Source organism: Mytilus galloprovincialis, chromosome 7 (assembly GCF_965363235.1).
Source record: "Mytilus galloprovincialis chromosome 7, xbMytGall1.hap1.1, whole genome shotgun sequence".
Classification (NCBI taxonomy): Eukaryota; Metazoa; Mollusca; class Bivalvia; order Mytilida; family Mytilidae; genus Mytilus; species Mytilus galloprovincialis.
In genome coordinates this window covers 93,521,095-93,547,579 of record NC_134844.1, presented here as the reverse complement: position 1 = coordinate 93,547,579, position 26,485 = coordinate 93,521,095, and the positions used below count along the sequence as shown (strand labels likewise).

Genomic DNA, 26,485 nt, shown 5'->3' with positions numbered 1-26,485 from the left:
CTTGTAAGCATTACCAAACATTATGTGCAAACTATAGTCAAATTTGAAATTGTTCTTACAATCTTTATTTCCAGTGGCAAAATTGGGCCTTTACGTACGATAGATGTATGATAAATAGAAGAAGATTTGGTATTGATTGCCAATGAGACAACTCTTCACAAAAGACCAAAGAGAAATTATATAAACTATAGGTCATATTACGTCCTTCAATGAAGCTATTTGACAAGTTTTCACATGAGGCATGATAGTTTCTTACAGATTGATGATCCCAATCGCCAAATTACACAGAATTTAACAACGATAGGTCACTCTACGTCTTTCAATGAAGCTATTTGACAAGTTTTCACATGAGACATGCTAGTTTTATTACATGTTTTTCTTTTGTAGACCGTCATGTCAAAGACATCCCCAGAAGTTACTTCTGACACCCAATCACCGGATCCTGCAGCACCAGTAGTTGAAGGTAATCATCTAATGTTAATTATTCAGATACTGGCTGACATAATAATTACTTGTTTCTAATGTATGGAAACCTTGATGTCTGCTTACAATGGCGATACTATCATTCCTACTGGTTCATCACACAAGTCTATCATCTAATGTTAATTATTATATATACTGGCTGGAATGATGTACAGTTTCTTTTTTCTAATATATGGAAACTGGAATGATTATAGTTACTTATTTCTAATATATAGAAACCTTGATATCTGCATTTAATGTTAAAATAAAAAATAAAGAAATTAATAGGAAAAGTATTGTAGGCTATTGATGAAGATTGATTGATTACAGATCATATTAACCTTAAAATAAACATCTTACATAAAACTTCAATTCATTCTCACCCGATTTATATAGCATTCTCAACCTGCTCAGTTGACAACCAGATCCAGCTATCAGCTCAACTGGATTTTACAGAATAAGTAGTTTTTGGAATATTAATACATTGACCTATAGATGAATAGACACATTGACCAGTTGACCTATAGACGGATAGACACATTGACCAGTTGACCTATAGACAGATAGACAGCTTGACCAGTTGACCTATAGACAGATAGACACCTTGACCAGTTGACCTATAGACAGATAGACACCTTGACCAGTTAACCTATAGAAGGATAGACACATTGACCAGTTAACCTATAGAAGGATAGACACATTGACCAGTTAAACTATAGACGGATAGACACCTTGACCAGTTGACCTATAGACGGAAGACACATTGACCAGTTGACCTATAGATGGATAGACACCTTGACCAGTTGACATATAGACGATAGACAACTTGACCAGTTAACCTATAGAAGGCTAGACACCTTGATCAGTTAGCCTATAGAAGGCTAGACACATTGACCAGTTAACCTATAGAAGGATAGACACCTTGACCAGTTAACCTACAGAAGGATAGACACAATGACCAGTTAACCTATAGACGATAGACACCTTGACCAGTTGACTTATAGACAGATAGACACCTTGACCAGTTGACTTATAGACGATAGACACCTTGACCAGTTGACCTATAGACGGATAGACACATTGACCAGTTAACCTATAGAAGGATAGACACATTGACCAGTTGACTTATAGATGATAGACACATTGACCAGTTGACCTATAGACAGATAGACACCTTGACCAGTTGACCTATAGACAGATAGACACATTGACCAGTTGACCTATAGAAGGATAGACACATTGACCAGTTAACCTATAGAAGGATAGACACATTGACCAGTTGACTTATAGACGATAGACACATTGACCAGTTGACCTATAGACGGATAGACACATTGACCAGTTAACCTATAGAAAGATAGACACATTGACCAGTTAATCTATAGACGATAGACACATTGACCAGTTGACCTATAGAAGGATAGACACATTGACCAGTTAATCTATAGAAGGATAGACACATTGACCAGTTAACCTATAAAAGGATAGACACATTGACCAGTTGACTTATAGAAGGATAGACACAATGACCAGTTGACCTATAGAAGGATAGACACATAGACCAGTTGACTTATAGACGATAGACACATTGACCAGTTTACCAGTTGACCTATAGAAGGATAGACACATTGACCAGTTAACCTATAGAAGGATAGACACCTTGACCAGTTAACCTATAGACGATAGACACATTGACCAGTTGACTTATAGAAGGATAGACACAAAACCAGTTGACTTATAGACGATAGACACATTGACCAGTTAACCTATGGAAGGATAGACACATTGACCAGTTGACTTATAGAAGTATAGACACCTTGAAAAGTTAACCTATAGACGGATAGACACATTGACCAGTTAACCTATAGGAGGATAGACACCTTGATCAGTTAACCTATAGATGGATAGACACATTGACCAGTTAACCTATAGGAGGATAGACACATTGACCAGTTGACTTATAGAAGGATAGACACATTGACCAGTTGACTTATAGAAGGATAGACACATTGACCAGTTAACCTATAGACGGATAGACACATTGACCAGTTGACCTATAGAAGGATAGACACATTGACCAGTTGACCTATAGCAAGATAGACACATAAACCAGTTGACCTATAGAAGGATAGACACATTGACCAGTTGACCTATAGAAGGATAGACACATTGACCAGTTAACTTATAGAAGGATAGACACATTGACCAGTTAACTTATAGAAGGATAGACACATTGACCAGTTGACCTATAGAAGGATAGACACATTGACCAGTTAACCTATAGACGGATAGACACATTGACCAGTTAACCTATAGAAGGATAGACACATTGACCAGTTAACTTATAGAAGGATAGACACATTGACCAGTTGACCTATAGAAGGATAGACACATTGACCAGTTAACCTATAGACGGATAGACACATTGACCAGTTGACCTATAGAAGGATAGACACATTGACCAGTTAACCTATAGACGGATAGACACATTGACCAGTTGACCTATAGAAGGATAGACACATTGACCAGTTGACTTATAGACCATAGACACATTGACCAGTTGACTTATAGAAGGATAGACACATTGACCAGTTGACTTATAGACCATAGACACATTGACCAGTTAACTTATAGAAGGATAGACACATTGACCAGTTGACCTATAGAAGGATAGACACATTGACCAGTTGACCTATAGAAGGATAGACACATTGACCAGTTGACTTATAGACCATAGACACATTGACCAGTTAACTTATAGAAGGATAGACACATTGACCAGTTGACCTATAGAAGGATAGACACATTGACCAGTTAACTTATAGAAGGATAGACACATTGACCAGTTGACCTATAGAAGGATAGACACATTGACCAGTTAACCTATAGACGGATAGACACATTGACCAGTTGACCTATAGAAGGATAGACACATTGACCAGTTAACCTATAGACGGATAGACACATTGACCAGTTGACCTATAGAAGGATAGACACATTGACCAGTTAACCTATAGACGGATAGACACATTGACCAGTTGACCTATAGAAGGATAGACACATTGACCAGTTGACTTATAGACCATAGACACATTGACCAGTTAACCTATAGAAGGATAGACACATTGACCAGTTAACCTATAGAAGGATAGACACATTGACCAGTTAACCTATAGAAGTATAGACACATTGAAAAGTTAACCTATAGAAAGATAGACACATTGACCAGTTAACCTATAGAAGGATAGACACATTGACCAGTTGACCTATAGAAGGATAGACACATTGACCAGTTGACTTATAGACCATAGACACATTGACCAGTTGACTTATAGAAGGATAGACACATTGACCAGTTAACCTATAGAAGTATAGACACCTTGAAAAGTTAACCTATAGAAGGATAGACACCTTGACCAGTTAACCTATAGAAGGATAGACACATTGACCAGTTAACCTATAGAAGGATAGACACATTGAAAAGTTGACCTATAGAAGGATAGACACATTGACCAGTTGACTTATAGACGATAGACACATTGACCAGTTAACCTATATAAGGATAGACACATTGACCAGTTAACCTATAGAAGGATAGACACATTGACCAGTTAACCTATAGAAGGATAGACACCTTGACCAGTTGACCTATAGATGGATAGACACATTGACCAGTTGACCTATAGACAGATAGACACATTGACCAGTTGACCTATAGAAGGATAGACACCTTGACCAGTTGACCTATAGACAGATAGACACATTGACCAGTTGACCTATAGAAGGATAGACACATTTACCAATTAACCTATAGACGGATAGACACATTGACCAGTTGACCTATAGAAGGATAGACACATTGACCAGTTAACCTATAGACGGATAGACACATTGACCAGTTGACCTATAGAAGAATAGACACATTGACCAGTTAACCTATAGACGGATAGACACATTGACCAGTTGACCTATAGAAGGATAGACACATTGACCAGTTAACCTATAGACAGATAGACACATTGACCAGATGACCTATAGAAGGATAGACACATTGACCAGTTAACCTATAGAAGGATAGACACATTGACCAGTTGACCTATAGAAGGATAGACACATTGAAAAGTTAACCTATAGACGGATAGACACATTGACCAGTTGACCTATAGAAGGATACACACATTGACCAGTTAATCTATAGAAGGATAGACACATTGACCAGTTAACCTATAGACGGATAGACACATTGACCAGTTGACCTATAGAAGGATAGACACATTGACCAGTTAATCTATAGAAGGATAGACACATTGACCAGTTAACCTATAAAAGGATAGACACATTGACCAATTGACTTATAGAAGGATAGACACAATGACCAGTTGACCTATAGAAGGATAGACACATAGACCAGTTGACTTATAGAAGGATAGACACATTGACCAGTTGACTTATAGATGATAGACACATTGACCAGTTTACCAGTTGACCTATAGAAGGATAGACACATTGACCAGTTAACCTATAGAAGGATAGACACCTTGACCAGTTAACCTATAGAAGGATAGACACATTGACCAGTTGACTTATAGAAGGATAGACACAAAACCAGTTGACTTATAGACTATAGACACATTGACCAGTTGACCTATAGAAGGATAGACACATTGACCAGTTAACCTATAGAAGGATAGACACATTGACCAGTTGACTTATAGAAGTATAGACACCTTGAAAAGTTAACCTATAGACGGATAGACACATTGACCAGTTAACCTATAGGAGGATAGACACCTTGATCAGTTAACCTATAGATGGATAGACACATTGACCAGTTAACCTTTAGATGGATAGACACATTGACCAGTTGACTTATAGAAGGATAGACACATGGACCAATTAACCTATAGAAGGATAGACACATTGACCAGTTGACTTATAGAAGGATAGACACATTGACCAGTTGACTTATAGAAGGATAGACACATTGACCAGTTGACTTATAGAAGGATAGACACATTGACCAGTTAACTTATAGAAGGATAGACACATTGACCAGTTGACTTATAGAAGGATAGACACCTTGAAAAGTTAACCTATAGACGGATAGACACATTGACCAATTAACCTATAGAAGGATAGACACATTGACCAGTTAACCTATAGAAGGATAGACACCTTGACCAGTTGACCTATAGAAGGATAGACACATTGACCAGTTGACTTATAGAAGGATAGACACATAAACCAGTTGACTTATAGACGATAGACACATTGACCAGTTGACCTATAGAAGGATAGACACATTGACCAGTTGACTTATAGACGATTGACACATTGACCAGTTGACCTATAGCAAGATAAACACAATGACCAGTTGACCTATAGACTAATAGACACATTGATGAGTTACCTATAGAAGGATAGACACATTGACCAGTTAACCTATAGGAAGATAGACACATTGACCAGTTGACTTATAGAAGTATAGACACCTTCAAAAGTTAACCTATAGACGGATAGACACATTGACCAGTTAACCTATAGGAGGATAGACACTTTGATCAGTTAACCTATAGATGGATAGACACGTTGACCAGTTAACCTTTAGATGGATAGACACATTGACCAGTTGTCCTATAGAAGGATAGACACATTGACCAATTGACCTATAGACAGATAGACACATAGACCAGTTGACTTATAGACGATAGACATATTGACCAGTTTACCAGTTGACCTGTAGAAGGATAGACACATTGACCAGTTAACCTATAGAAGGATAGACACCTTGACCAGTTAACCTATAGAAGGATAGACACCTTGACCAGTTGACTTATAGAAGGATAGACACATAAACCAGTTGACTTATAGACGATAGACACATTGACCAGTTGACTTATAGAAGTATAGACACCTTGAAAAGTTAACCTATAGACGGATAGACACATTGACCAGTTAACCTATTGGAAGATAGACACATTGACCAGTTGACTTATAGAAGGATAGACACATAAACCAGTTGACTTATAGACGATTGACACATTGACCAGTTGACCTATAGAAGGATAGACACATTGACCAGTTGACTTATAGACGATTGACACATTGACCAGTTGACCTATAGCAAGATAAACACAATGACCAGTTGACCTATAGACTAATAGACACATTGATGAGTTACCTATAGAAGGATAGACACATTGACCAGTTAACCTATAGGAAGATAGACACATTGACCAGTTGACCTATAGAAGGATAGACACAGTGACCAGTTAACCTATAGAAGGATAGACACATTGACCAGTTGACTTATAGAAGGATAGATGCAAAACCAGTTGACTTATAGACGATAGACACATTGACCAGTTGACCTATAGAAGGATAGACACATTGACCAGTTAACCTATAGAAGGATAGACACATTGACCAGTTGACTTATAGAAGTATAGACACCTTCAAAAGTTAACCTATAGACGGATAGACACATTGACCAGTTAACCTATAGGAGGATAGACACTTTGATCAGTTAACCTATAGATGGATAGACACATTGACCAGTTAACCTTTAGATGGATAGACACATTGACCAGTTGTCCTATAGAAGGATAGACACATTGACCAATTAACCTATAGACAGATAGACACATAGACCAGTTGACTTATAGACGATAGACATATTGACCAGTTTACCAGTTGACCTATAGAAGGATAGACACATTGACCAGTTAACCTATAGAAGGATAGACACCTTGACCAGTTAACCTATAGAAGGATAGACACATTGACCAGTTGACTTATAAAAGGATAGACACATAAACCAGTTGACTTATAGACGATAGACACATTGACCAGTTGACCTATAGAAGGATAGACACCTTGACCAGTTAACCTATAGAAGGATAGACACATTGACCAGTTGACTTATAGAAGGATAGACACATAAACCAGTTGACTTATAGATGATAGACACATTGACCAGTTGACCTATAGATGGATAGACACATTGACCAGTTGACTTATAGAAGGATAGACACATAAACCAGTTGACTTATAGACGATAGACACATTGACCAGTTGACTTATAGAAGTATAGACACATTGACCAGTTAACCTATAGAAGGATAGACACATTGACCAGTTGACTTATAGAAGTATAGACACATTGACCAGTTGACTTATAGAAGGATAGACACATTGACCAGTTGACTTATAGAAGTATAGACACCTTGAAAAGTTAACCTATAGACGGATAGACACATTGACCAGTTAACCTGTAGATGGATAGACACATTGACCAGTTGTCCTATAGAAGGATAGACACATTGACCAATTAACCTATAGACAGATAGACACATAGACCAGTTGACTTATAGACGATAGACATATTGACCAGTTTACCGGTTGACCTATAGAAGGATAGACACATTGACCAGTTGACTTATAGAAGTATAGACACCTTGAAAAGTAAACCTATAGACGGATAGACACAGTGACCAGTTAACCTGTAGATGGATAGACACATTGACCAGTTTTCCTATAGAAGGATAGACACATTGACCAATTAACGTATAGACAGATAGACACATAGACCAGTTGACTTATAGACGATAGACATATTGACCAGTTTACCAGTTGACCTATAGAAGGATAGACACATTGACCAGTTAACTTATAGAAGGATAGACACCTTGACCAGTTAACCTATAGAAGGATAGACACATTGACCAGTTGACTTATAGAAGGATAGACACATAAACCAGTTGACTTATAGACGATAGACACATTGACCAGTTGACCTATAGAAGGATAGACACATTGACCAGTTAACTTATAGAAGGATAGACACATTGACCAGTTGACTTATAGAAGGATAGACACATTAACCAGTTGACTTATAGAAGTATAGACACCTTGAAAAGTTAACCTATAGACGGATAGACACATTGACCAGTTAACCTATAGGAAGATAGACACATTGACCAGTTGACTTATAGAAGGATAGACACATAAACCAGTTGACTTATAGACGATAGACACATTGACCAGTTGACCTATAGAAGGATAGACACATTGACCAGTTGACTTATAGACGATTGACACATTGACCAGTTGACCTATAGCAAGATAAACACAATGACCAGTTGACCTATAGACTAATAGACACATTGATGAGTAACCTATAGAAGGATAGACACATTGATCAGTTAACCTATAGGAAGATAGACACATTGACCAGTTGACCTATAGAAGGATAGACACAGTGACCAGTTAACCTATAGAAGGATAGACACATTGACCAGTTGACTTATAGAAGGATAGACACAAAACCAGTTGACTTATAGACGATAGACACATTGACCAGTTGACCTATAGAAGGATAGACACATTGACAAGTTAACCTATAGAAGGATAGACACATTGACCAGTTGACTTATAGAAGTATAGACACCTTCAAAAGTTAACCTATAGACGGATAGACACAATGACCAGTTAACCTATAGGAGGATAGACACTTTGATCAGTTAACCTATAGATGGATAGACACATTGACCAGTTAACCTTTAGATGGATAGACACATTGACCAGTTGTCCTATAGAAGGATAGACACATTGACCAATTAACCTATAGACAGATAGACACATAGACCAGTTGACTTATAGACGATAGACATATTGACCAGTTTACCAGTTGACCTATAGAAGGATAGACACATTGACCAGTTAACCTATAGAAGGATAGACACCTTGACCAGTTAACCTATAGAAGGATAGACACATTGACCAGTTGACTTATAAAAGGATAGACACATAAACCAGTTGACTTATAGACGATAGACACATTGACCAGTTGACCTATAGAAAGATAGACACCTTGACCAGTTAACCTATAGAAGGATAGACACATTGACCAGTTGACTTATAGAAGGATAGACACATAAACCAGTTGACTTATAGAAGTATAGACACATTGACCAATTAACCTATAGACAGATAGACACATAGACCAGTTGACCTATAGAAGGATAGACACATTGACCAATTAACCTATAGACGATTGACACATTGACCAGTTGACCTATAGAAGGATAGACACATTGACCAATTAACCTATAGACAGATAGACACATAGACCAGTTGACTTATAGACGATAGACATATTGACCAGTTTACCAGATGACCTATAGAAGGATAGACACATTGACCGGTTGACTTATAGAAGTATAGACACCTTGAAAAGTTAACCTATAGACGGATAGACACATGACCAGTTAACCTGTAGATGAATAGACACATTGACCAGTTGTCCTATAGAAGGATAGACACATTGACCAATTAACGTATAGACAGATAGACACATAGACCAGTTGACCTATAGAAGGATAGACACATTGACCAGTTAACTTATAGAAGGATAGACACATTGACCAGTTGACTTATAGAAGGATAGACACATTGACCACTTGACTTATAGAAGGATAGACACATTGACCAGTTGACTTATAGAAGTATAGACACCTTGAAAAGTTAACCTATAGACGGATAGACACATTGACCAGTTAACCAGCAGATGGATAGACACATTGACCAGTTGTCCTATAGAAGGATAGACACATTAACCAATTAACCTATAGACGGATAGACACATTGACCAGTTGACTTATAGACAATTGACACATTGACCAGTTGACCTATAGCAAGATAGACACAATGACCAGTTGACCTATAGATGGATAGACACATTGACAAGTTGACTTGTAGAAGGATAGACACATTGACCAGTTGACTTATAGACGATAGACACCTTTACCGGTTGACCTATAGACCGATGAACACAATGACCAGTTAACTTATAGACGATAGACACATTGACCATTTGACCTATAGACGGATAGACATCTTGACCAGTTGACATATAGAAGGATAGACACATAGACCAGTTGACTTATAGACGATAGACACATTGACCAGTTTACCAGTTGACCTATAGAAGGATAGACACATTGACCAGTTAACCTATAGAAGGATAGACACCTTGACCAGTTAACCTATAGAAGGATAGACACATTGACCAGTTGACTTATAGAAGGATAGACACAAAACCAGTTGACTTATAGACGATAGACACATTGACCAGTTGACCTATAGAAGGATAGACACATTGACCAGTTAACCTATAGAAGGATAGACACATTGACCAGTTGACTTATAGAAGTATAGACACCTTGAAAAGTTAACCTATAGACGGATAGACACAGTGACCAGTTAACCTAAAGGAGGATAGACACTTTGATCAGTTAACCTATAGATGGATAGACACATTGACCAGTTGACTTATAGACGATAGACACATTGACCAGTTGACTTATAGACGATAGACACATTGACCAGTTAACCTATAGAAGGATAGACACATAAACCAGTTGACTTATAGACGATAGACACATTGACCAGTTGACTTATAGAAGTATAGACACCTTGAAAAGTTAACCTATAGAAGGATAGACACCTTGACCAGTTAACCTATAGAAGGATAGACACCTTGACCAGTTAACCTATAGAAGGATAGACACATAAACCAGTTGACCTATAGAAGGATAGACACATTGACCAGTTGACTTATAGAAGGATAGACACATAAACCAGTTGACTTACAGAAGTATAGACACATTGACCAGTTGACTTATAGAAGGATAGACACATTGACCAGTTAACTTATAGAAGGATAGACACATTGACCAGTTGACTTATAGAAGGATAGACACATTGACCAGTTGACTTATAGAAGGATAGACACATTGACCAGTTGACTTATAGAAGTATAGACACCTTGAAAAGTTAACCTATAGACGGACAGACACATTGATCAGTTGACTTATAGACGATAGACACATTGACCAGTTGACCTATAGAAGGATAGACACATTGACCAGTTAACTTATAGAAGGATAGACACATTGACCAGTTGACCTATAGACGATAGACACATTGACCAGTTGACTTATAGAAGGATAGACACATTGACCAGTTGACTTATAGAAGTATAGACACCTTGAAAAGTTAACCTATAGACGGATAGACACATTGACCAGTTGACTTATAGACGATTGACACATTGACCAGTTGACCTATAGCAAGATAGACACAATGACCAGTTGTCCTATAGACGGATAGGCACATTGACCAGTTGACTTGTAGAAGGATAGACACATTGACCAGTTGACTTATAGACGATAGACACCTTTACCGGTTGACCTATAGACCGATGAACACAATGACCAGTTAACTTATAGACGATAGACACATTGACCATTTGACCTATAGACGGATAGACATCTTGACCAGTTGACATATAAAAGGATAGACACATTGACCAGTTGACTTATAGAAGGATAGACACATTGACCAGTTGACTTATAGAAGGATAGACAACTTGAAAAGTTAACCTATAGACGGATAAACACATTGACCAGTTAACCTATAGGAGGATAGACACCTTGATCAGTTAACCTATAGATGGATAGACACATTGACCAGTTAACCTATAGATGGATAGACACATTGACCAGTTGTCCTATAGAAGGATAGACACATTGACCAATTAACCTATAGACGGATAGACACATTGACCAGTTGACTTATAGACGATTGACACATTGACCATTGACCTATAGCAAGATAGACACAATGACCAGTTGACCTATAGACGGATAGACACATTGACCAGTTGACTTGTAGAAGGATAGACACATTGACCAGTTGACTTATAGACGATAGACACCTTTACCGGTTGACCTATAGACCGATGAACACAATGACCAGTTAACTTATAGACGATAGACACATTGACCATTTGACCTATAGACGGATAGACATCTTGACCAGTTGACATATAGAAGGATAGACACATTGACCAGTTGACTTATAGAAGGATAGACACATTGACCAGTTGACTTATAGAAGGATAGACAACTTCAAAAGTTAACCTATAGACGGATAGACACATTGACCAGTTGACCTATAGACGGATAGACACCTTGACCAGTTAACCTATAGAAGGATAGACACATTGACCAGTTGACTTATAGAAGGATAGACACATAAACCAGTTGACTTATAGACGATAGACACATTGACCAGTTGACCTATAGAAGGATAGACACATTGACCAGTTAACTTATAGAAGGATAGACACATTGACCAGTTGACTTATAGAAGGATAGACACATTGACCAGTTGACTTATAGACGATAGACACATTGACCAGTTAACTTATAGAAGGATAGACACATAAACCAGTTGACTTATAGAAGGATAGACACATTGACCAGTTGACTTATAGAAGTATAGACACCTTGAAAAGTTAACCTATAGACGGATAGACACATTGACCAGTTAACCTGTAGATGGATAGACACATTGACCAGTTGTCCTATAGAAGGATAGACACATTGACCAATTAACCTATAGACAGATAGACACATAGACCAGTTGACTTATAGACGATAGACATATTGACCAGTTTACCAGTTGACCTATAGAAGGATAGACACATTGACCAGTTGACTTATAGAAGTATAGACACCTTGAAAAGTAAACCTATAGACGGATAGACACAGTGACCAGTTAACCTGTAGATGGATAGACACATTGACCAGTTTTCCTATAGAAGGATAGACACATTGACCAATTAACGTATAGACAGATAGACACATAGACCAGTTGACTTATAGACGATAGACATATTGACCAGTTTACCAGTTGACCTATAGAAGGATAGACACATTGACCAGTTAACCTATAGAAGGATAGACACCTTGACCAGTTTACCTATAGAAGGATAGACACATTGACCAGTTGACCTATAGAAGGATAGACACATAAACCAGTTGACTTATAGACGATAGACACATTGACCAGTTGACGTATAGAAGGATAGACACATTGACCAGTTGACCTATAGAAGGATAGACACATTGACCAGTTGACCTATAGAAGGATAGACACATTGACCAGTTAACTTATAGAAGGATAGACACATTGACCAGTTGACTTATAGAAGTATAGACACCTTGAAAAGTTAACCTATAGACGGATAGACACATTGACCAGTTAACCTATAGGAAGATAGACACATTGACCAGTTAACCTATAGGAAGATAGACACATAAACCAGTTGACCTATAGAAGGATAGACATATTGACCAGTTGACTTATAGACGATTGACACATTGACCAGTTGACCTATAGCAAGATAAACACAATGACCAGTGGACCTTTAGACTAATAGACACATTGATGAGTTACCTATAGAAGGATAGACACATTGATCAATTAACCTATAGGAAGATAGACACATTGACCAGTTGACCTATAGAAGGATAGACATATTGACCAGTTGACTTATAGACGATTGACACATTGACCAGTTGACCTATAGCAAGATAAACACAATGACCAGTGGACCTTTAGACTAATAGACACATTGATGAGTTACCTATAGAAGGATAGACACATTGATCAGTTAACCTATAGGAAGATAGACACATTGACCAGTTGACCTCTAGAAGGATAGACACATTGACCAGTTGACTTATAGAAGGATAGACACATTGACCAGTTAACCTATAGGAAGATAGACACATTGACCAGTTGACCTATAGAAGGATAGACATAGTGACCAGTTAACCTATAGAAGGATAGACACATTGACCAGTTGACTTATAGAAGGATAGACACAAAACCAGTTGACTTATAGACGATAGACACATTGACCAGTTGACCTATAGAAGGATAGACACATTGACAAGTTAACCTATAGAAGGATAGACACATTGACCAGTTGACTTATAGAAGGATAGACACCTTCAAAAGTTAACCTATAGACGGATAGACACAATGACCAGTTAACCTATAGGAGGATAGACACTTTGATCAGTTAACCTATAGATGGATAGACACATTGACCAGTTAACCTTTAGATGGATAGACACATTGACCAGTTGTCCTATAGAAGGATATACACATTGACCAATTAACCTATAGACAGATAGACACATAGACCAGTTGACTTATAGAAGGATAGACACATAAACCAGTTGACTTATAGACGATAGACACATTGACCAGTTGACTTATAGAAGTATAGACACATTGACCAGTTAACCTATAGACAGATAGACACATTGACCAGTTGACTTATAGAAGGATAGACACATTGACCAGTTGACTTAAAGAAGGATAGACACATTGACCAGTTGACTTATAGAAGTATAGACACCTTGAAAAGTTAACCTATAGACGGATAGACACATTGACCAGTTAACCTGTAGATGGATAGACACATTGACCAGTTGTCCTATAGAAGGATAGACACATTGACCAATTAACCTATAGACAGATAGACACATAGACCAGTTGACTTATAGACGATAGACATATTGACCAGTTTACCAGTTGACCTATAGAAGGATAGACACATTGACCAGTTGACTTATAGAAGTATAGACACCTTGAAAAGTTAACCTATAGACGGATAGACACATGACCAGTTAACCTGTAGATGGATAGACACATTGACCAGTTGTCCTATAGAAGGATAGACACATTGACCAATTAACCTATAGACAGATAGACACATAGACCAGTTGACTTATAGACGATAGGCATATTGACCAGTTTACCAGTTGACCTATAGAAGGATAGACACATTGACCAGTTAACCTATAGAAGGATAGACACCTTGACCAGTTAACCTATAGAAGGATAGACACATTGACCAGTTAACCTATAGAAGGATAGACACATTGACCAGTTAACCTATAGAAGGATAGACACATTGACCAGTTAACTTATAGAAGGATAGACACATTGACCAGTTGACTTATAGAAGGATAGACACATTGACCACTTGACTTATAGAAGGATAGACACATTGACCAGTTGACTTATAGAAGTATAGACACCTTGAAAAGTTAACCTATAGACGGATAGACACATTGACCAGTTAACCTGCAGATGGATAGACACATTGACCAGTTGTCCTATAGAAGGATAGACACATTGACCAATTAACCTATAGACGGATAGACACATTGACAAGTTGACTTATAGACGATTGACACATTGACCAGTTGACCTATAGCAAGATAGACACAATGACCAGTTGACCTATAGACGGATAGACACATTGACAAGTTGACTTGTAGAAGGATAGACACATTGACCAGTTGACTTATAGACGATAGACACCTTTACCGGTTGACCTATAGACCGATGAACACAATGACCAGTTAACTTATAGACGATAGACACATTGACCATTTGACCTATAGACGGATAGACATCTTGACCAGTTGACATATAGAAGGATAGACACATAGACCAGTTGACTTATAGACGATAGACACATTGACCAGTTTACCAGTTGACCTATAGAAGGATAGACACATTGACCAGTTAACCTATAGGAGGATAAACACCTTGACCAGTTAACCTATAGAAGGATAGACACATTGACCAGTTGACTTATAGAAGGATAGACACAAAACCAGTTGACTTATAGACGATAGACACATTGACCAGTTGACCTATAGAAGGATAGACACATTGACCAGTTAACCTATAGAAGGATAGACACATTGACCAGTTGACTTATAGAAGTATAGACACCTTGAAAAGTTAACTTATAGACGGATAGACACAGTGACCAGTTAACCTAAAGGAGGATAGACACTTTGATCAGTTAACCTATAGATGGATAGACACATTGACCAGTTAACCTTTAGATGGATAGACACATTGACCAGTTGTCCTATAGAAGGATAGACACATTGACCAATTAACCTATAGACAGATAGACACATAGACCAGTTGACTTATAGACGATAGACATATTGACCAGTTTACCAGTTGACCTATAGAAGGATAGACACATTGACCAGTTAACCTATAGAAGGATAGACACCTTGACCAGTTAACCTATAGAAGGATAGACACATTGACCAGTTGACTTATAGAAGGATAGACACATAAACCAGTTGACTTATAGACGATAGACACATTGACCAGTTAACCTATAGAAGGATAGACACATTGACCAGTTGACTTATAGAAGGATAGACACATTGACCAGTTGACTTATAGAAGTATAGACACCTTGAAAAGTTAACCTATAGACGGATAGACACATTGACCAGTTGACTTATAGACGATTGACACATTGACCAGTTGACCTATAGCAAGATAGACACAATGACCAGTTGACCTATAGACAGATAGGCACATTGACCAGTTGACTTGTAGAAGGATAGACACATTGACCAGTTGACTTATAGACGATAGACACCTTTACCGGTTGACCTATAGACCAATGAACACAATGACCAGTTAACTTATAGACGATAGACACATTGACCATTTGACCTATAGACGGATAGACATCTTGACCAGTTGACATATAGAAGGATAGACACATTGACCAGTTGACTTATAGAAGGATAGACACATTGACCAGTTGACTTATAGAAGGATAGACAACTTGAAAAGTTAACCTATAGACGGATAAACACATTGACCAGTTAACCTATAGGAGGATAGACACCTTGATCAGTTAACCTATAGATGGATAGACACATTGACCAGTTAACCTATAGATGGATAGACACATTGACCAGTTGTCCTATAGAAGGATAGACACATTGACCAATTAACCTATAGACGGATAGACACATTGACCAGTTGACTTATAGACGATTCACACATTGACCATTGACCTATAGCAAGATAGACACAATGACCAGTTGACCTATAGACGGATAGACACATTGACCAGTTGACTTGTAGAAGGATAGACACATTGACCAGTTGACTTATAGACGATAGACACCTTTACCGGTTGACCTATAGACCGATGAACACAATGACCAGTTAACTTATAGACGATAGACACATTGACCATTTGACCTATAGACGGATAGACATCTTGACCAGTTGACATATAGAAGGATAGACACATTGACCAGTTGACTTATAGAAGGATAGACACATTGACCAGTTGACTTATAGAAGGATAGACAACTTGAAAAGTTAACCTATAGACGGATAGACACATTGACCAGTTAACCTATAGGAGGATAAACACCTTGATCAGTTAACCTATAGATGGATAGACACATTGACCAGTTAACCTATAGATGGATAGACACATTGACCAGTTGTCCTATAGAAAGATAGACACATTGACCAATTAACCTATAGACGGATAGACACATTGACCAGTTGACTTATAGACGATTGACACATTGACCAGTTGACCTATAGCAAGATAGACACAATAACCAGTTGACCTATAGACGGATAGACACATTGACCAGTTGACTTGTAGAAGGAGAGACACATTGACCAGTTGACTTATAGACGATAGACACCTTTACCGGTTGACCTATAGACGGATGAACACCTTGACCAGTTGACCTATAGACGATAGACATTTTGACCAGTTAACTTATATACGATAGACACATTGACCATTTGACCTATAGACGGATAGACACCTTGACCAGTTGACCTATAGACGATAGACATATTGACCATATTGACCAGTTTACCAATTGACCTATAGAAGGATAGACACATTGACCAGTTAACCTATAGAAGGATAGACACCTTGACCAGTTAACCTATAGAAGGATAGACACATTGACCAGTTGACCTGTAGAAGGATAGACACATTGAAAAGTTAACCTTATAAAAGGATAGACACATTGACCAGTTGACCTATAGAAGGATAGACACATTGACCAGTTAACCTATAGAAGGAAAGACACATTGACCAGTTGACTTATAGACGGATAGACACATTGACCAGTTAACTTATAGAAGGATAGACACATTGACCAGTTGAATTATAGACGGATAGACACATTGACCAGTTAACCTATTGGAGGATAGACACCTTGATCAGTTAACCTATAGATGGATAGACACATTGACCAGTTAACCTATAGATGGATAGACACATTGACCAGTTGTCCTATAGAAGGATAGACACATTGACCAGTTGACTTATAGACGATTGACACATTGACCAATTGACCTATAGCAAGATAGACACAATGATCAGTTGACCTATAGACGGATAGACACATTGACCAGTTGACTTGTAGAAGGATAGACACATTGACCAGTTGACTTATAGACGATAGACACCTTTACCGGTTGACCTATAGACCGATGAACACAATGACCAGTTAACTTATAGACGATAGACACATTGACCATTTGACCTATAGACGGATAGACACCTTGACCAGTTGACCTATAGAAGGATAGACACATTGACCAGTTGACTTATAGAAGGATAGACACATTGACCAGTTGACTTATAGAAGGATAGACAACTTGAAAAGTTAACCTATAGACGGATAGACACATTGACCAGTTAACCTATAGGAGGATAGACACCTTGATCAGTTAACCTATAGATGGATAGACACATTGACCAGTTAACCTATAGATGGATAGACACATTGACCAGTTGTCCTATAGAAGGATAGACACATTGACCAGTTGACTTATAGACGATTGACACATTGACCAATTGACCTATAGCAAGATAGACACAATGACCAGTTGACCTATAGACGGATAGACACATTGACCAGTTGACTTGTAGAAGGATAGACACATTGACCAGTTGACTTATAGACGATAGACACCTTTACCGGTTGACCTATAGACCGATGAACACAATGACCAGTTAACTTATAGACGATAGACACATTGACCATTTGACCTATAGACGGATAGACACCTTGACCAGTTGACCTATAGAAGGATAGACACATTGACCAGTTGACTTATAGAAGGATAGACACATTGACCAGTTGACTTATAGACGATAGACACCTTTACCGGTTGACCTATAGACCGATGAACACAATGACCAGTTAACTTATAGACGATAGACACATTGACCATTTGACCTATAGACGGATAGACACCTTGACCAGTTGACCTATAGAAGGATAGACACATTGACCAGTTGACTTATAGAAGGATAGACACATTGACCAGTTGACTTATAGAAGGATAGACAACTTGAAAAGTTAACCTATAGACGGATAGACACATTGACCAGTTAACCTATAGGAGGATAGACACCTTGATCAGTTAACCTATAGATGGATAGACACATTGACCAGTTAACCTATAGATGGATAGACACATTGACCAGTTGTCCTATAGAAGGATAGACACATTGACCAATTAACCTATAGACGGATAGACACATTGACTAGTTGACTTATAGACGATTGACACATTGACCAGTTGACCTATAGCAAGATAGACACAATAACCAGTTTACCTATAGACGGATAGACACATTGACCAGTTGACTTGTAGAAGGATAGACACATTGACCAGTTGACTTGTAGAAGGATAGACACATTGACCAGTTGACTTATAGACGATAGACACCTTTACCGGTTGACCTATAGACGGATGAACACAATGACCAGTTAACTTATAGACGATAGACACATTGACCATTTGACCTATAGACGGATAGACACCTTGACCAGTTGACCTATAGACGATAGACACATTGACCAGTTAACTTATAGACGATAGACACATTGACCATTTGACCTATAGACGGATAGACACCTTGACCAGTTGACCTATAGACGATAGACATATTGACCAGTTTACCAGTTGACCTATAGAAGGATAGACACATTGACCAGTTAACCTATAGAAGGATAGACACCTTGACCAGTTAAGCTATAGAAGGATAGACACTGACCAGTTAACCTATAGGAGGATAGACACATTGACCAGTTGACTTATAGACGATTGACACATTGACCAGTTGACCTATAGCAAGATAGACACAATGACCAGTTGACCTATAGACGGATAGACACATTGACCAGTTGACTTGTAGAAGGATAGACACATTGACCAGTTGACTTATAGACGATAGACACCTTTACCGGTTGACCTATAGACGGATGAACACAATGACCAGTTAACTTATAGACGATAGACACATTGACCATTTGACCTATAGACGGATAGACACCTTGACCAGTTGACCGATAGACGATAGACATATTGACCAGTTAACCAGTTGACCTATAGAAGGATAGACACATTGACCAGTTAACCTATAGAAGGATGGACACCTTGACCAGTTAACCTATAGAAGGATAGACACATTGACCAGTTGACTTATAGAAGGATAGACACATTGACCAGTTGACTTATAGAAGGATAGACAACTTGAAAAGTTAACCTATAGACGGATAGACACATTGACCAGTTGACTTATAGAAGGATAGACACCTTGATCAGTTAACCTATAGATGGATAGACACATTGAACAGTTAACCTATAGATGGATAGACACATTGACCAGTTGTCCTATAGAAGGATAGACACATTGACCAATTAACCTATAGACGGATAGACACATTGACCAGTTGACTTATAGACGATTGACACATTGACCAGTTGACCTATAGCAAGATAGACACATTGACCAGTTGACCTATAGACGGATAGACACATTGACCAGTTGACTTGTAGAAGGATAGACACATTGACCAGTTGACTTATAGACGATAGACACCTTTACCGGTTGACCTATAGACCGATGAACACAATGACCAGTTAACTTATAGACGATAGACACATTGACCATTTGACCTATAGACGGATAGACACCTTGACCAGTTGACCTATAGAAGGATAGACACAATGACCAGTTGACTTTTAACAAATCGACATATAAATCAGTTGGCAGATCAATATTTCAAAATTGAGGAATCAAAAGAGAATCAAATTCAAACATTGACACATAGACACATAGACATATTGACCAGTTAACAAATTGACATATTGACATATTAATACATTAACAGATTTATACATCAACACATTGACATATCGATACACTGACAGATCAACACATGAACAGGATCATACATCAACGCATTGACATATCAACACATAGACATATCGGCAAACTGACATTTCAACACATTAAGAGATTTATACATCATAACACTGACAGATCAACACATTAACAGTATTATACATCATAACACTGACAGATCAACACATTAACAGTATTATACATCATAACACTGACAGATCAACACATTAACAGACTTATACATCATAACACTGACAGATCAACACATTAACAGACTTATACATACACATATTGACACTGACAAATAAACATATTAACCGACTCTTACATCAACACATTAACATATTGACACACTGACAGATCAAAACAATAACAGATTCATATATCAACACATGACGTATGGACACAACAACAGATCAACACATTAAGAGACTCAACCATTGCCACATTGACATATAGACACATTTACAAACTCAACCATTCACACATTGACATAGATTATAGACACATTTACAGACTCATACATAAACACATTGACATATTGACACATTGACAGATCTATACATTAACAGGCTCAAAACTCAATACATTGATATATCGAAACGATCAATATTTACACTAATACAATGACACTCTGATAGATCCACATATTACCAGACTCATACATAAACACATTGACACATTGACACATTGACAGATCTACACATTAACAGACTCAAAACTCAATGCATTTATATATCGACACACTGACAAATTACCATTTACACTAGTACACTGATATATCCACATATTACCAGACTCATTCATAAACACATTTCCATATCAACACGCTGACATATAAACACATTAACAAATTTATACATCAACACATGGACATATCAACACATTGACATATCGACACTCTGACAGATCAAAACATTAGCATACTCATTTATTGATTTGATGACGGAGAGAGGGCTGTCAGCAAACTTCTTATTAAGGTTATTTAAAGACCACTGTGACTTTATAGGAAATATGTCACAAGTCATTGCTGTAAATAACACATCTCCAGCATCATAAGAAACATATATCTTTGGTTAATAGTATTATTTAAGATAAATTTGTTGAAACATTGTCCAGTGTCAGAGACAAAAAGTGGAGAAATTATCTTTGAGTGTGTGTATGCATACATTTTTTTCACAAACATGATGAAATTTAAACTTTCAAACTTTATTTTTTTTTTAAGATCCCATCGGAAAAGGGCAACAGTCTGCCATGTTAAATCGTTTATTAGGGAAGGGCAGCTATGAATCATTTGATATGAGATGCATGGTAACTGGCCAGTTTTCCGTTGGGAAGTCTACTCTTGTGAAGCTGTTAGCTGGTGATATTATACTAGATGGTCGACAGCCGACTGACGGCATTTCTCTCGTTGAAGGTCGCTGTGGCCTCGACATTGAGACCAAAGAGTGGATTCTAATTGATCCAGGTGAGAAAATACACAAGTAGAAACATCTTACCACATGCTGTTGTGTGGACCTCCCTATCAGCAGACATGCTATAGCACTGATTTTAATCACATCACATTGTAGCCATATGTTTTGTGAGTTCTATTCAGGCACCAAGTTAATTCAAATTGAATTTAAATGTTAAAATTATGGAATAATTTGACATTTATTTTCGATAATCAATAATGTCATCAATCAATCAGTTAAAACATGACGCTCTTTAAAATATGTTAATAGCATTATGTGAGTGTTACATTTGATAAGATTTAATTTTGATCTTAATTATGATTTTCATTATATTCTTCACTTGGTTTCGACAGCCTGTAGCTGTTTTGGATTTCATTTGCCTGATGTATTAAATTTAATTTCAGACTCTTATAACGCCCTGGATGTTGTGTACAACAAAGTGTTAATGACTTCTCTCAAAGAAGAGGAGAGTGAACTCACTGAAAAGTTCAACCAGGCTTCAGATACAAGTCCAACTGGTTATGCCAAAGCCACACTGTCCTCTTTGCCCTCAGAAAAGTCAGCAGCAGCACAATCTCTACCACCTAAGAAATCCTCCAATGTGCCTCACACGGTAAAACAAATGGGAAAGAAAATGAGAACAAGAATGACTAAAGAGGAAATAAGAAGGAAAATGGAAAAAGTCCTCAAAAGTGGGAAGTATAAGATGAAAGTTGGGCGTCTTATCTTCTGGGACTTTGGTGGACAATATGTTTATCTAACAACACATCAGACCTTCATGACGTTCCGGGCGTTGTTTCTTGTAGTATTTGATGGAAGCAAAGATTTGCATGAACAGGTCCCTGATGTGATGTGTTTTCCAGGGCAGCACATGACACCAACGCCAGCAGGTAATATGCATATTAATTACACACAGATAATGCAAACAGGATACATTTTTATAACAGCAAGGTGATATCTTTTCTAAATATTTAAGCAAACCTCAATGTTTACATAATTTATTTACATTGTCACTTTTAGCTTGTCACAAACTACAATATTAACCTCAGTATGTTTCGCATTTTGCAGCATTGATATGAAGTACTGTGGATTCATTCTTATTCGTGATTTACCAATTTTCGTGGCTTTTGTGGGGTCACAGCGAACCTTGAATTTAAGAATTCAACGAAAAATTATCACGTGAAATGTGTTTGGATTCGGATGTTTATTTCCGGTTATATTGTGCAGTTCTCTTATAGTGTTGACTAGCGATAAACATTTCAAATTAACACGTGTTTTATTGAAAGAAGATAAAGGTATTTTGTTCAATTATAAATTATGAAAATAAATGCAAGTTGTTAATTACCGTGTCATAGATTGGTTTACTTTGATTAAAAGTTTACAGGATTAATTACGATAAAATTGTTTATTTTCACACCTTTTACTTATATGATTGTTCATTATACCGTGATGAGGGGAAATAAGCGTTCAATCATATATCAATCATACAGTTGAATGCCTCATAAAATTCCGACAAAAATTTATAAATTGTAAGACAAACAAACTATTAGTTGTCTCTGTCCACGATTGTAATTGAAGTTTTCAAGGAACACTATCACTTAGAATGGCCAAGTGAGGATTTTGACAATTCAAAACCTTTTCAATGATTTTTTTTAATCATTGATCAAACAAAGGAGATTATATGATCTCCTAAATCAAAAGGGATATCACGAATGAAGTCTCTGTTTTTATTTTAATCAGTGATCTGCGAATTTACGTATACCACGAATTGTCTTTTTTTCTTCTCAATCCACGAAAATTGATACCCATGAAAATAAATGAATCCCCAGAAAGACAATAATATTTATTAAATATACCAAGTTTAAATTCTTTTCGGAAATTAAAGCATAGACAAAAAAAATAAGTGAATTCTCACAAAAAAGGAGCTGATGATTTTATTATATGAAGTATAGATTTTATCATAAGCATGAACGGAGTGCTGCACTTATTGTCAGACAACATCATATTTTTAAAATTTAATCTTGAATTTGTTCTGGGAAAAATTATATTAAACTGCAATGTGTGTCGATGAAAGTTCAACATAGGGATAGTGATACGGCGGCAGGGACGTTAACTTACTTCTTAAAAGCTTTATATTTTAGAAGGTGGTAGCCCTGGATGCGTCATACTTTTTATATAGATGCCTTACGTTACAAAGTTTCCGTCTGTCACACATCTACTGTCCTTGACCTCATTTTCATGGTTCAGTGACAACTTACAAAAGAGTGGAGATTTTTTTCGTAATGTTAAACTCTCTTTTTTTTCACTTGACCTCGACCTCATTTCATGGATCAGTGAACAAGGTTAAGTTGTGGTGGTCAAGTCCATATCTCAGATACTATAAGCAATAGGTCTTGTATATTCGGTGTATGGAAGGACTGTAAGGTGTACATGTCCAACTGTCAGGTGTCATCTGACCTTGACCTCATTTTCATGGTTCAGTGGTTATAGTTAAGTTTTTATACGACCGCAAAAATTAAAATTTTTTGGTCGTATATTGCTATCACGTTGGAGTCGTCGTCGTCGTCCGAATACTTTTAGTTTTCGCACTCTAACTTTAGTAAAAGTGAATAGAAATCTATGAAATTTTGACACAAGGTTTGTGACCACAAAAGGACGGTTGGGATTGTCTTTGGGAGTTTTGGTTCCAACAGTTTAAGAATTAAGGGCCAAAAAAGGGCCCAAATAAGCATTATTCTTCGTTTTCGCACAATAACTTTAGTATAAGTAAATAGAAATCAATGAAATTTAAACACAAGGTTTATGACCACAAAAGGAAGGTTGGGATTGATTTTTGAGTTGAGGTCACAACAGTTTATGAATTAGGGGCCAAAAAGGGGCCCAAATAAGCATTATTTTTGGTTTTTAACCGGATTTTTGTGACAAAAATGTCGGTTATTGATTTGGGGATGTACGGCGGGCGGCCGGGCGGCCGGGCGTGCGGCCGGCAATCAAATGTTGTCCGTGCATTAACTCATGAACCGTTCAACCAAAGCTTTTAAAATTTTAATATGTTATTACTGACAACTATACGAAGGTCAAGTTCAATAATGGCGATTTTGACTTTTACCGTTCAGGAGTTGTGGTTCTTGAAAGGCGGCAATCAAATGTTGTCCGTGCATTAACTCATGAACCGTTCAACCAAAGCTTTTAAAATTTTAATATGTTATTACTGACAACTTTACGAAGGTCAAGTTCAATAATGACGATTTTGACTTTTACCGTTCAGGAGTTATGGTTCTTGAAAGATTGAAAAATGGAGTTTTCAGTCGTGTCTGTGCATTTAGTATTTTACTCATGAACTGTTCTACCAAAGCTTCCCAAATTTTAATATGTTGTTACTGATGACAGAATAGAGGTCAAGTTCAATAATGACGATTTTGACTTTAACCGTCCAGGAGTTATGGTCCTTTAAAGATTGAAAAATGGAGTTTCCAGTCGTGTCCGTGCATTTATGCATGAACTGTTCTAGCAAAGCTTCGGAAATTTTAATATGCTGTTACTGATGACAAAATGGAGGTCAAGTTCAATAATGACGATTTTGACTTTTACCGTTCAGGAGTTATGGTTCTTGAAAGATTGAAAAATG

At 37.3% G+C, this 26,485-nt stretch overlaps 1 protein-coding gene across 1 annotated transcript in view; it reads left to right on the top strand.

Annotated features, from left to right (window-relative positions):
• Window positions 1–391: 391 nt before the first annotated feature.
• The window catches only part of LOC143084323 (uncharacterized), a 68,592-nt gene continuing 42,498 nt past the window's right edge, over window positions 392–26,485 (top strand). Inside the window, exons 1-3 of the mRNA XM_076260735.1 lie at window positions 392–463; window positions 22,629–22,871; window positions 23,262–23,747. Of these exons, the coding sequence (XP_076116850.1) occupies window positions 394–463; window positions 22,629–22,871; window positions 23,262–23,747 (799 nt within the window). The 5' untranslated portion in view covers window positions 392–393. The remainder of the gene's footprint in view (window positions 464–22,628; window positions 22,872–23,261; window positions 23,748–26,485) is intronic.